Raw genomic sequence first — 13,255 nt, 5'->3', positions numbered from 1 at the left:
TGTATTTTCTTTTACCCAGTCCTTCTCATCCTTCAGTTAACTGGAACATCACTTTCTTATATCCTACCTCCTAGGTAAGGTTTTTTTTTTTTTCTCCCTGTTATACGAACCCTTAATACCCTATATTTCTCCTTTGTTCATTGAATTGAATATTCATTAATAATGATGTATTAATTCATGGTCTTTTCCCCTGCTAGACTGAAAGCTTCCTTGGCATAGGAACTGGTTGTGATTAGTCCAGTGGTATTTTCTCAACCTCTAGAAGGTGCCTGGCACATAGTGTGTACTTAACACATTAATGGTAAATGAATTAATGAATACCACATGGTAGCAGATTAGCAGATGACTGAACTTATTATTACACAAATGTAAGATCATCACTGGAGTCTTTGGAAGGGTTTAGAATGAGGTGGGAAGAAATGGTCAGTGAAATATGGATATATGTTTATAAATAGATTGGTGTCTTAAAACCAACATAAATCCAGGTAACATACTTTTATGTACTTATCAATTGAGTGTTTTATAATCAACAAAAATTGTTCTATATTTTATTATATCTCAAAGAAAACTTTAATCCTATCTTTAGAAATTTTTTGCCCCTACCATAGTCATCTTTCTCTTGAAAGAAAAATCTTCTGATGGAGATTTGCTTTTGTCATGGAAAGTATGATGGTAAGGAGGAAAATAAAAGATAATTTTAAAATATTAAATACAAATATGTATTTTACAAATAAATACACATTTCACATACATATAGTTAACATATTATATATACATATATATAAAATACCTTTTAAACATTCTTAGTGATGATATTACCAAAATGACATGCCCTCTATGAAACTTTTTACTCTATACCACAATGAATTCCTCTGGTCTTGTTCATAGTATTGTATTCATATCATTGTGTAGTTTTTATCACATTGAAAACAGTATAGAATCTATCTTCCTTCCATACTGAAAGCAGGGACAGTGTCTTGATTATTTTTGTATTTCTAGCACCAAACTCAGATCCTGGCATACAGGTGTTAAGTAAATGCTTGATGAACATTTTAGCTTTCAAATGTTCTAAAAGTGATTTGATGTGCAAATATTAATGTTATGTAGGAATAAATTATAGTAAGGACCTAGTTGTAACTTAAGTTAATTAACTAAATCAGTGATTGCATTAAATATATATATTATATATATGTATGTACATACAGATTTAAAGAAATAAAACAACTTTGACTCTGAAGTCAGATGGGCTGGTTTAACTTCTCATTCTGTCATTTACTACATAAACCTGGGTAAATCACTTAGCTCTTCTAGATTTCATTGTTTTCATTTGTGAAAAAAAAATCATTTTTATAGTTATAATAATGAAATGAAATAATATATGAACTGCTCTAAACTGTAGTAAGCATAGAAATCATTCAGTGTTTACTCTTTTTCACCATTTGCAAGGACATTAAAAATTATGGTTACACTATAAACATCACAGTTTGTAGCAACATCATTCAGTAAAAGTACTCGAAAATATCTATTGTGACTTTAAAATATATTTCACATAATTTAGAAATCATTTATGAAAAGCAGAAAAACTTCTCTCAGTGATAAATATTACATTTATATTTGGTAAATAAAGACAAAATTTGCCGACTTAAAATTTGATCTACTTGTGCACAGTGATGAATGTGAGAATATTTTCCAGCTACTTTGAAATATTGAACTGCCCAGGGACAAGGCATGAATGATGTTTTGAAGGAAATAAATATTTCAGCTTCACATTTCAGCCTTTCTTCTTTATTCCTTTGATCTGGCTTTGGTTTACTTATCATTCTGCTTGAATGACTTCACACTGCCTTTTTCCTCTCCATAGTAACAAGAAGTGGTCTGCACCTATTTCAAAATACTTAGGCCTTGTCATTTCTTAGGATGAACATGTATTTCCTTATTATTTACTGATATATTACTGCCTGTAAAGTAGGATGAATTGGTGGGTACATATGTAGCTTTGCCAGTATGATGTATAATTTATATATGGAACTTTTAATCAGTACTTTTTTAAATATAGGAAACATAAAAGGAAACAACATTAGATTTGGGATTTATATTGAAGTTTAAAGTGTTTAAAGGAATTTTTCTTCTCTGTACACTGAAGCCATTTTGTCTTTAAGGATCATTGTCTCAGGGTTTTCTTATTTCACCGTAAAAATTTGAATCGCTTTTTTATTTGCTGAGGTAGAGTTCTTTTAACTTATTAATAGACCCATATTATAGGCAGACCTTAGTTTAGCACAAAATTCATATGTAAAACTTTAAACTATTTAAATATTTCATTACATTTACCTACATTGCTTTATTTTTCACTTTACACACAAATCTTCTGATCTTCTGACATTGGTTTTCTTATATAGACTCTCACTGCCCCTTTCCCTTTTTTGTATTCCTATAGTATTTACAATTTGTCACAAAATATCCATAATATTACCCTACCATTTGATTTTGTCTTGCATTTTTCTCTTTCCCTAGTCAGATTGTAGTTTCTCCAATATAAGAACCATTTCTTACACTTTGTCTAAGTTTTCTGCAGTGTTTCACTGAGTAGCTCTTAGAATTTGCTGCCAGGGCCCTTGCCTCAGCTCCTGGAACATGACTAAGTTGGCTGAGAATGTTGGGTAGGAGGTTGATGCCAGGATCAGTTCTTTTGAATCATGATTCAAATCCAGGTGACTTCAAAGGATTTATGGACCTCCTAGCTGAAGTCCATATCTTCTTAAGAGATTTTTGGATAGTTGAAGAAGATTCCTCATTCTTATTCATAACTATCATGCTTTAACCAAATACGGTTCTTCAAGACTGGAGTTTGACCCTGGGGCCATACTTTCTGGCCTAGTGGTTCTCAATCAGGCGTGATTTTTCTACTCCAGGGGACATTTGACATGTCTGTAGGCATTTTGGGGTTGTCAGAATTGGGGAAGGGATATTGTCACTGGTATCTAGAGAGGAGAGGCCAGAGATGTTGCTAAGCATATCACAGTGCACAGGACATGTCCCCACAGCAAAGAATTATCTGGCCTGTAATGTGAAAATTTTTGTTCTGTTCCATGGTTTTGTTCTGGTTCCATCTAGATCAGCGGTCCCCAACCTTTTTGGCACCAGGGACCGGCTTCATGGAAGACATTTTTTCCATGGACGGCGGGGGATGGTTCAGGTGGTAATGCAAGTGATGGGGAGCAATGGGGAGCGGCAGACACAGCTTCGCTCGCTTGCCCGCTGCTCACCTCCTGCTGTGCGGCCCGGTTCCCAGTAGGCCATGCACCAGTACCAGTCTGTGGCCCGGGGGTTGGGGATCCCTGATCTAAATGATATACATTTATCAAACAAATATTGAATAATTCCATATAAGTAATATGCTAAAGGTGTGTGATATAAATAAGGGGAAGACACTGCTCTGTCCTCACACTCTCCATTCCCCTGGTCTCAAAGAGATCTGATTATCCTGAAAAAGATAAATGTATAAATTAACAGCTGTAATAGTGTATATAAAGTGCTATAGTAGTAGTATATAAACGGCAATGACAAGGATGAAAGAAGCAGCTAGCAACTCTATCTGAAGAGCTGACATTTGAGCCCCTAAAGAATGAATAGTAATCTGCCCATCAAAACAACCAAGAAGGGAGCTTCCAGTTCATATGGTGGCCGACAAAGCTCCAATCAGACTGATCCTCTCACAAACATAAACTCTGTACAAGGTATAAAATACCACTACCCGAAGACCCTGGAGAATGAATAGGCACAAAGAGATAGTGGAAGGCAGTACACTTGGAAGAAGTAAAGGTGAGCTTCCCACTTTTGTAGCATTTATCTGGCCGCATTTGATGCCATGTGGGACAGCTAGAATTTGGGTAGATAACTTGTCCTCTTAGTGCTTGAAGAACCTGATGAAAGGATGGACGGTTATAACCACTGGCAAACTAAGATGGAGAGACACCCAGGAAATAAGAGAGCCAGAGAAGGGAGCCCAAATTCTTCATGTGATCTTGGTGCATATTTGTAACTGACCCCTGAAACTCCAAATAGCCCAAGTAAGCTAAAAGAGCTGAATTTATATATGAGCTCCTGGGGAGACAGAATTTTATAGTTTGAATTCAGCCAAGTTAACTGCCTGATATAAACAAATAATTAAAATTACCAATCAGTACTATTCAGAGGAAAAAAACAGAATCCAGACTCTTTACTATGTATCATTCATAAAGATATAAGTGAAAATTACTTGACATATGAAGAATCAGGATAACACATGACCTACTTATTTTCAATTAGGATAACATGGCCTTTTTATTCTCAAGAGAAAATGCAGTCAATCAATGGAGACCATCCCAGGATAAATTAGATACTAGAATTAGTGGATAAAAATTTAAAGTAGATATTATAATTATTTAAAGAACTTTAAGAAAAATTGGTAGTAATGAATGAAAAGCTAGGAAGTCTCAATAGAAAAACAGTGGAAAATACATTTGAAATTTAAAATGTAGACTGAATATAACAACAGAATGGAGATTACAAGAAGAACATGAAGATGAATAGAAATTAGTCAATCTGGGGACAACGAAAAAATGTACTAGAAGAAATATGAGCTGCAGAGACTTGCAGGACAATGACAATGTATGAAATATATTTAATTTGAGTCACAGAAGCAGAGGGAAGAGAGTAGTAGAGCAGAAAAATATTCGAATAATGGCCCCAAATTTTCCAGTTTTCATGAAATACAAAATTATGCTAATTTAAGAAGCTCGATAAAGCCAAGCAGGGTTAATGGAAACCAAACCAAAACAATAACACTTGTTATTATCTGTCTTTTGATTATAGCCATCTTAGAGGTTGTTTAATGGTACCTCATTGTGGTTTTGATTTGCATTTTCTTAACAGTGATATTGAGTGTCCTTCACATGTGCCTATTGGCTAATTGTATATCTTCTTTGGAGAAGTGTGGGATCCTCCCAGACCGGGGCGCGAACCCGGTTCCCCTGCATCAGCAGGCGGACGCGCAACCACTGCGCCACCAGGGAAGCCCTATTATTATTTTTAATTGAAGTATGTTTTGTTAGTTTCTGGTGTACAGCAAAATGACTCAGATATATATATATGTGTGTGTGTGTGTGTATGTATATACTCTTTTTCATATTTTTTTCCATTATGGTTTACTACAGGATATTGAGTATAGTTCCCTGTGTTATACAGTAGAACCTGGTTGTTTATCTATTTTAGATATGGTAGTTCATATCTGCTAATTTCAAAACTCCTAATTTATTCCCCTGACCCCACCCCCTTTCCCCTTTGTAATTTGGTAACCATAAATTCTTTTTCTAAGTCTGTGAGTCTGTGTCTGTTTTGTAAATAACTTCATTTGTATTTTTTTTTCCGGACTCTACATGTAAGCAATGTCATATGATATTTGTCTTTCTCTGTCTGAATTCACTTAGTATGATAATCTCCAGGTTCATCCATGTTGCTGCAAATGGCATTATTTCCTTCCTTTTATGGCTGAATAATATTCCATTGTGTATATATATATATATATATATATACCACATCTTCTTTGTCCATTCATTTGTCGATGGACACTTAGGTTGCTTCCTTGTCTTGGCTGTTGTGAATAGTGCTGCTATGAACATTGGGGTGCATGTATCTTTTCGAATTAGTTTTCTTCTAATACATGCCTGGGAGTGGGATTGCTGGATGATACGGTAGCTCTATTTTTAGTTTTTTATATAAATTTATTTATTTATTTATTTATTTATTTAGGCTGCTTTGGGTCTTCGTCACTGTGTGTGGGCTTTCTCTAGTTGCGGCAAGTGGGGGCCACCCTTCACCGTGGTGCGTGACCTTCCCATTGTGGTGGCCTGTTTTGTTGTGGAGCGCAGTCTCTAGGCACTCAGGCTTCAGTAGTTGTGGCTCGCAGGCTCAGTAGTTGTGTCTGTGGGCTCCAGAGTGCAGGCTCAGCAGTTGTGGCGCACGGGCTTAGTTGCTCCGCGGCATGTGGGATCCTCCCAGACCAGGGCTCGAACCCATGTCCCTTGCATTGGCAGGCGGACTCCTAACCACTGTGCCACCAGAGAAGTCCCCTCTATTTTTAGTTTTTAAAGGAACGTCCACACTGTTTTCCATAGTGGCTGCACCAACTTACATTCCCACCAACAGTGTAGGAGGGTTCCCTTTTCTCCACACTCTCTCCAGCATTTATTTTTTGTAGATTTTTTGATGATGGCCATTCTGACCAGTGTGATGTGGTACCTCAGTGCAGTTTTGATTTACATTTCTCTAGTAATTAGCGATGTTTAGCATCTTTTCATGTGCTTATTGACCATCTGTACGTCTTCTTTGGAGAAATGTCTATTTAGGTCTTCTGCCCATCTTTTTATTGGATTGTTTGCTTTTTGTTATTGAGTTGTATGAGCTGTTTGCATATTTTGGAAATTAAGCCCTTGTCAGTCAGTTGTATAGTTTGCAAATATTTTCTCCCAGTATGTAGGTTGTCTTTTCATTTTGTTTATGGTTTTCTTTGCTGTGCAAAAGCTTATAAGTTTGATTAGGTCCCATTTGTTTATTTTTGCTTTTATTTCTGTTGCCTTGGGAGATTGACCTAAGAAAATACTGATACGATTTATGTCAGAGAATGTTTTGCCTATGTTCTCTGCTAGGAGTTTCATGGTGTCATGTCTTACATTTAAGTCTTTAAGCCATTTTGACTTTGTTTTTGTGTATGGTGTGAGGGTGTGTTCTAACTTCATTGATTTGCATGCAACTGTCCAGCTTTCCCAGCACCACTTGCTGAAGAGACTGTCTTTTCTCTATTATATATTTTTGCCTCCTTTGTCATAGATTAATTGACTGTAAGTATGTGGGTTTATTTCGGGGCTCTCTATTCTGTTCCATTGATCCATATGTCTGTTTTTGTGCCAGTACCATGCTGTTTTGATTGCTGTAGCTTTGTAGTATTGCCTGAAGTCTGGGAGGGTTATGCCCCCAGCTTTGTTCTTTCTCCTCAGTATTGCTTTGGCAATTCTGGGTCTTTTGTGGTTCCATATAAATTTTAGGATTGTTTGTTCTAGTTCTGTGCAAAATGTCATGGGTAATATGATAGGGATAACACTAAACCTGTAGATTGCTTTCAGTAGTATGGCTATTTTAACAATATTGATTCCACCTGTTTTTAAATTGTGTTCTTTATCTTTTTATAATCGATTTATGAGAGTTCTTTATATATTCTTGATACAAGTCTCTTTTCAGATATATGATTTGCAAATATTTTCTTTCATTTTGTGGGTTTTCTTTTCACTTTTTGATAATATCCCTAGCAGGGCAAGTTTTTTAACTTGCTGAAGTCTATTTATCTATATTTCATTTTCTTGTTTATGCTTTTGGTGTTATATCTAAGAAGGCTTTGCTTAGGTCAAGGTCACAAAGACTTACTCCTATATTTTCTTTCTAAGAGTTTTGTGTTTTTAACTCTTACATTGAGGTCTGTGACCCATCTTGAGTTCATTTTGTGTGTTGTGTAATGAAGGAATTCAGCGTCTCTCTTTTGCCTGTGGATGTCCAGTTGTCCCAGCACCATTTGTTGTAAAGACTATTTTATTTCCCCATTAAATTGTCTTGGCATCCTTGCTGAAAATCTACTGATTATCAATGTAAAGGTTTATCTCTGGAATCTTAATCCTATTCTATATATGTCCATCTTTATGCCGGTAGCACACTGTTTTGATTACCCTAACTTTGTAGTACGTTTTGAAATCAAGAAATGTGAGTCCTTCAACTTTGTTTTTTTTCAAGATTGGTTTGCGTATTCTGGGTACTTTGCATTTCCATATGAATTTTAGGATCAACTTGTCCATTTCAGCAAAATGCCGTCTGGGATTTTGACAGGGATTGTGTTGAATCTGTTCATCAATTTGAGGAATATTGTCATTTTTTCGATATTAAGACCACTGTTAATTTCCAATTTTACTGGTATTCCTTTCTAACTCTTGAGGTATCTCAATGTTTAGATGTATCCACAGTGTTTACCGTTTTTAAGAAGAATTTAGCAGAGACCATTAGTCTTAGCAGTCACGTGAAGAAGAGGCAAAAGAAGTCTATTTATTTATCATGCTTAGTGAAGGTATTATTTTTAGTGCCTTTAAAGTCATAGTTGTATCTTAATGTTTTTGACTGACTCACTTTAATCAACTTAAGTACCAATAGCAGCCATGAATATAGATGATATAGCTGCTTGAAAGTCTTGTCTTCCAGCCCAGCTGGAAAGGGAGTGGAGACTCTTCTAGCTGTTTTTCAGACGTGTTTGAAGTTTTTTGTTTTGTTTTGTTTTTCTTGGAGTTTCCAGTGGAGATGCCAAGCTGGCAGCAAATGAAGTCTACTGTAACGTGAAGCCTTGTAAATATGTGTTGGATCCCTGCCATCATTATCAAAAGTGCTGGTGCAGAAATGTGCAAAGGGAAGATTTTCAAATTAAGGTTGGCCTGTACATATAAATGTTAGCTTTTCAAGCTCAAGAAATACTAAATTGTAGTCCATTAGTCTCCTGCATTTTATTGCGTGTTTGGAATAATCATGTACTTCAGAACATCCTTTAATCTGAACTGGCTTGTGGTTTATAAGAATGCAGCTTCTTTTGTTCTTTATGCTTTATATACTCAGACGAGGAAAATTTACTGCATTTTATAAATAAATCAGAGTTAAAAAGCAGATTTTCTTCCCACCTTTTTATCCTCATGGAGGCCCAGCTTTAAGGCCTTTCAGTGATACATGTATACTCGGTCCCGCAACTAGTTCCACGGAAAAAAATAATCTTCAAAGTCACTTTTTTTTTTTGCTTCTTACAGGACACGTTATTTGTAATCATGGTGAAAGGAAGTACTCTTCTTATATTAGTGAGGAGCAGACCCTTCTCTTTCAAGTGCTGAAAATTTCCACTTCTATTTCATTACTTTAATAGAAATTAAAATGGATCCCTCATTAAAATGAATATCATCTCTTTATTTAAAATAAGACATGTTTTATTTATATTAAGACAGAAGATTTCTAAATATTAGTGGAGCTCAATGTATTTTCACAGTTTAACTGAACAGAAACATTGATACATAGGGTGGTGCCTTCACCACTTTTTGGTATTTAGCTTTACCACTAAATTAGCTTTACCACTAAATTAGCTTTGTAGGTGTGGTGGGACTGAAAATGAATTGGAAGGTTTTGGTCATTTCCTTGTGTCTGCTATATAATATAAAACAATATTTGCTATTTGTAAATCAGGCTAGAAATGATCAGTCAAAAGCAATGTGCCTCATTGCACTAGGTTATATTTTAACAGACAGTATTTTTAATATGGTCTCAGTATATAGCTGATCATGGATAAAGCTTATGACTTTGATTATGTAGTCATAAATAAATTATAAAGTAAATGAACTAAACTTGGTAGGTAAGAATGAGGTAATATCGAGAAAATATTTGTCCTATTAAATTGAAAGTATTTACAGTAACTAAGTAGCTCAGGTGAATTACTGGACAAAAAATGTAAAACAACTGACTTTCAGCATTTATAGAAAAAGTTGATATTTCAGCCATACGTCATATATTTTTATAAATTGTGTTAGCAGACTTTTCTCCTGGCTAATTAATGATACGTAATTTTAAATTATACGATTTATAAATTTTTAAAGTTTTCAAATATTGTCCAATGTACTTTCTTTTCTTTTTATAGACAGACTGAGCAAGCAAAGGTAAACCTTTGAAAACTTGTAATCCTAATTGTGGAATTGTCTTCCCAAGTGTGTTTAGGAGGGCCTCAGAAATTAAAGAGCAACATGGGATGAACTAGTCATGGAGTGTGTGGCAGAGAAGTAGCTCTTGCGACTCCTAACCTCAACCCCTCGTGGGGACATTCTCATCGACCGCGGCGGCCTTCGTCTCTTCTCCAGCCTCACGGTCCTTTGAGTAGAGCATTCTAGGCAACTTCTTCCTGTCAGTTGGGTCCATCGGTCAGAACAGATGTCCCTCAAACATTTGTAACAACTCTCCATCACATTTGCCAACCTATATCTAGGCGGTGGTACCCCACATGGTACCTTTTATAAGGGCACTAACCTCATTTTGGGGAGACATGTTCAGACCGTAGCATATGGCATCTGGAAAATCAGGAAAGCAGCACAGCAGAGTAGTCAATAGCAGGAGCTCTAGAAGCAGACGGCCGGGACTCGAGTCCTGCCTTGACTATTAGTGATGTGTAGCCTTGGAAGTATTCTCTAAGCCCCAGTTTCCTGTTCTGTAAAACTAGGGATATAAAAATAGTCTTATACAAGTTGACTGTGAGAATGAAGGAGAGAAGACATATTAAACTAGTTTGCACAGTGCCTAGTACCTAGGTAGAACTCAATAGAAGTCAGTAGTAACTTTCGTGTACTTATAATCTAAAGCCTTTATTTGTTTCTTCTAGCAACATGCAGAGAGTTCTCTTCTTTTGTTGGACCCTTTTGACTATTTAATTTTAGTTCAAGGTATAAAGAAACAAGACGGTTATCAGTTCTTTTAGGCAAGTCTGCTTACTAGAGAGCAGCAGAATAATTTCAGGCGGTCACATCGCTCTGTTGCAGCTGTCACCCTGCACGTTATCTTCTGCCAGATGTGCATGTTAGAGGTATTCTTATGGCACATTTTAAAAAAATTGAGATGTAATTCACATACTATTAAATTCATCCTTTCAAAGTGTACAGTTTAGCAGATTTTAGTATATCCACGAAGATGTGCAACCATCACTACTATCTAATTCCAGAACATTTTCATCACCAACCCCCTCCCAAAACCCCCTGTGCGTGAGCAATCACTCCCCATTGCCCCTGTCCCATCGTCCCAGGTGACCACGAATCTGCTGCTTCTGTCTCTATGGGTTTACCTATTCTGGATATTTCTCCTAAATAGAATCATACAATATGTGACCTTGTGTCTGGCCTTTTCCCTTTGCACACTGTTTTCGAGGTTTGTCCGTGTTGTAGGGTGCATCAGAGCTTCATTCCTTTTTTGAGGCTGAATGATCTTCCATTGCATGGATGGGCACATTTTGCTTATCCATTCATTGGGTGATGGAGGTACCTGGTTGTAAACAGTTTCATTCTTAGGGAAATCATCAGAAGTAGTTGTGTCCTCATCAGAACACATATTATGGGTTTATATGCTTTTTTTCCTGAGGCAAATCATGTTATTGCCAGTTTTTTAAAGGGAAGTTCTATAGAATTTGGATCAAGAAATGGAAATCTGAATTTTATTTTAGAGAGGGTTAAATTTTGTTCTTTGATCCAAGCCAAGTTCTTTTATTTTATATTTTAACTCTGCAGCTTGTCTGAACTTTTCTAGGGAAAAAGAGGAGCAGCTCACCCGTGTGACTGAGGTTCAGAGGCTGCAGGCACAGCAGGCAGATGCTGCACTGGAGGAGTTCAAGCGGCAGGTAGAGCTGAACTCGGAGAAGGTCTACGCGGAAATGAAAGAGCAGGTGAGAGGCCTCCGCGCCATCCTTGTAGAGAGCCCTTCTCTCGGGGGAAGGTACATTCTGATCTCACATGTGACAGCAACATGTTTACTTGTTCAGAATCAGCCCAACAGCTGGATCAGGGATTCAGGTGAGAAAGAGGTCCTAGGCCTGGCGCGGGAGCACATGCACCACCGCCAGGGCCTCGAAGGAAGGGGAAGCTCCTTGCGGCCAAGAACAAGAGCCCGGGGGGAGAGGGCTCAGCCCACAGACCCTCTGCTCCCTACAGGGCATGTGAAGGGCAGGGCTGACTCTGTGCCCCTCCTGGGTCACTGGGTGGGCTCTGGTCGGCAGCTCCTTGGTGACAGTGAGTGGAGAGAGTGGGGTGGACCGGGAGAGGGGTCCTCCTTCCTCCTTCAGGATTGCCTTGATTCACCCTCAGAGCAGTGCCAGAATGGCCATTTCAAAGTCCTGTCGACAGGTGTGGTCATGGCCAGAATGTGTCAGGCTTTGGAAGCATATGGGTCCGTTGACAGGCAGAATCCCACGACCAGTCGTTTTCTCCACAGCAAGGCTTCAAGTTATCCTTGTCTGTTTGTTCATGTGCCATAGCCCGTGTTGTACTGATCAGTTACAGCAAATTGTTTTCAAGTGGCAGTTCAGGAGGACAGAGGCTGTCTCCAGTTCTTATACAAGTGGTATGTTTTATAGTTTTGAGAAAAATTTAAAAATTTATAAAAGAATACAGGGAACAAACACCGAGGTACCCATCAGGAAGAATCAACAATTGTCAACACTGTTTATTTAAACTAAAATGTTACAGATGTAGTTTTAGTTTGCTTTGCTATTCATGTCTAATCACATTACTCTCTCCTCTCCTAAGAAAAACCACTATAATTAATTTAGTGTGTATTATTTCATACTTTCATATGCATATGTAATGTCCATATGTATTATATGCATGTATTATATATGCATATATTTTACATATACATGTATATATATAGTTTTTATGCTTCCATTTAAAAAGAGATAAGAACCAGATTTTGTGTGTTAGTCTTGTTTGCTCTTTTACATTGAATTTTATATATCTGTGCCCTATCTGTGTTGATTTAGTGCAATCCTTTTAACACTGCATGTATTTTATCGTATGAATATACCCTATTTTATTCATCAGCTCCCCTATTCAAGGGTATTCAGTTTATTTTCAAGTTTTCTTGATTATAAAGAGTGTTGCAATACTTGCTTGTGATTTCATTTTCAGCTGGGGTTATCCTCCTCAGGAGTCCTGAGCACACACTGGTGATAGAAACATCTCTATAGAAGGTTTTATGGCAGAGCCCCGTGGGGTTTACGAGTTTGAAACTGTGCTTTCTTGTTATTTTCTTGATTCAGATTGTGCGGATCTGGGTCCTGAGAGCAGGGTCTGAGACACCCCCCTTCTGTCTGTTTTCCCACTCAGTGCCTTGGGCAAAAGCTAGATTCCTGCTGAGAGATTTTGGGTTGGAAGGTGGGGACTTTCAGTCCCTGCTACATTAATGTGCATCTCTTCCCAGCTCCCTGCTATGATCAGAGCCCAGATCCAAGAAAGTATATATGGTCCAAATGTGCAGTGGAGCTGCACAGGAAACTCTTTGATCAGCTTAACATTTAAAGGAATACAGAAAATATTGAAGGAGGGGCCCTGGCAAGAAGTTTTAAGTATACAGCGAAGAAGGCTAAAAAGGGGGCTCTTGAAAGTGCTCAGGCTAACAG

The 13,255-nt window shown here is 37.3% G+C and overlaps 1 protein-coding gene across 15 annotated transcripts in view; it reads left to right on the top strand.

Annotated features, from left to right (window-relative positions):
* CEP112 (centrosomal protein 112) overlaps positions 1-13,255 on the top strand; it is a 415,833-nt gene that overhangs the window by 156,203 nt on the left and 246,375 nt on the right. For all 15 annotated transcript variants that reach the window (XM_055090371.1, XM_055090379.1, XM_028498151.2 and 12 more), the window contains one exon: positions 11,389-11,524. In XM_055090371.1, the coding sequence (XP_054946346.1) occupies positions 11,389-11,524 (136 nt within the window). The remainder of the gene's footprint in view (positions 1-11,388; positions 11,525-13,255) is intronic.

This window comes from Physeter macrocephalus, chromosome 14 (genome assembly GCF_002837175.3).
Source record: "Physeter macrocephalus isolate SW-GA chromosome 14, ASM283717v5, whole genome shotgun sequence".
In the NCBI taxonomy this organism is placed as follows: Eukaryota; Metazoa; Chordata; class Mammalia; order Artiodactyla; family Physeteridae; genus Physeter; species Physeter macrocephalus.
The sequence above is the reverse complement of the archived record's forward strand: the minus strand, read 5'-3'. Positions and strand labels throughout refer to the sequence as shown.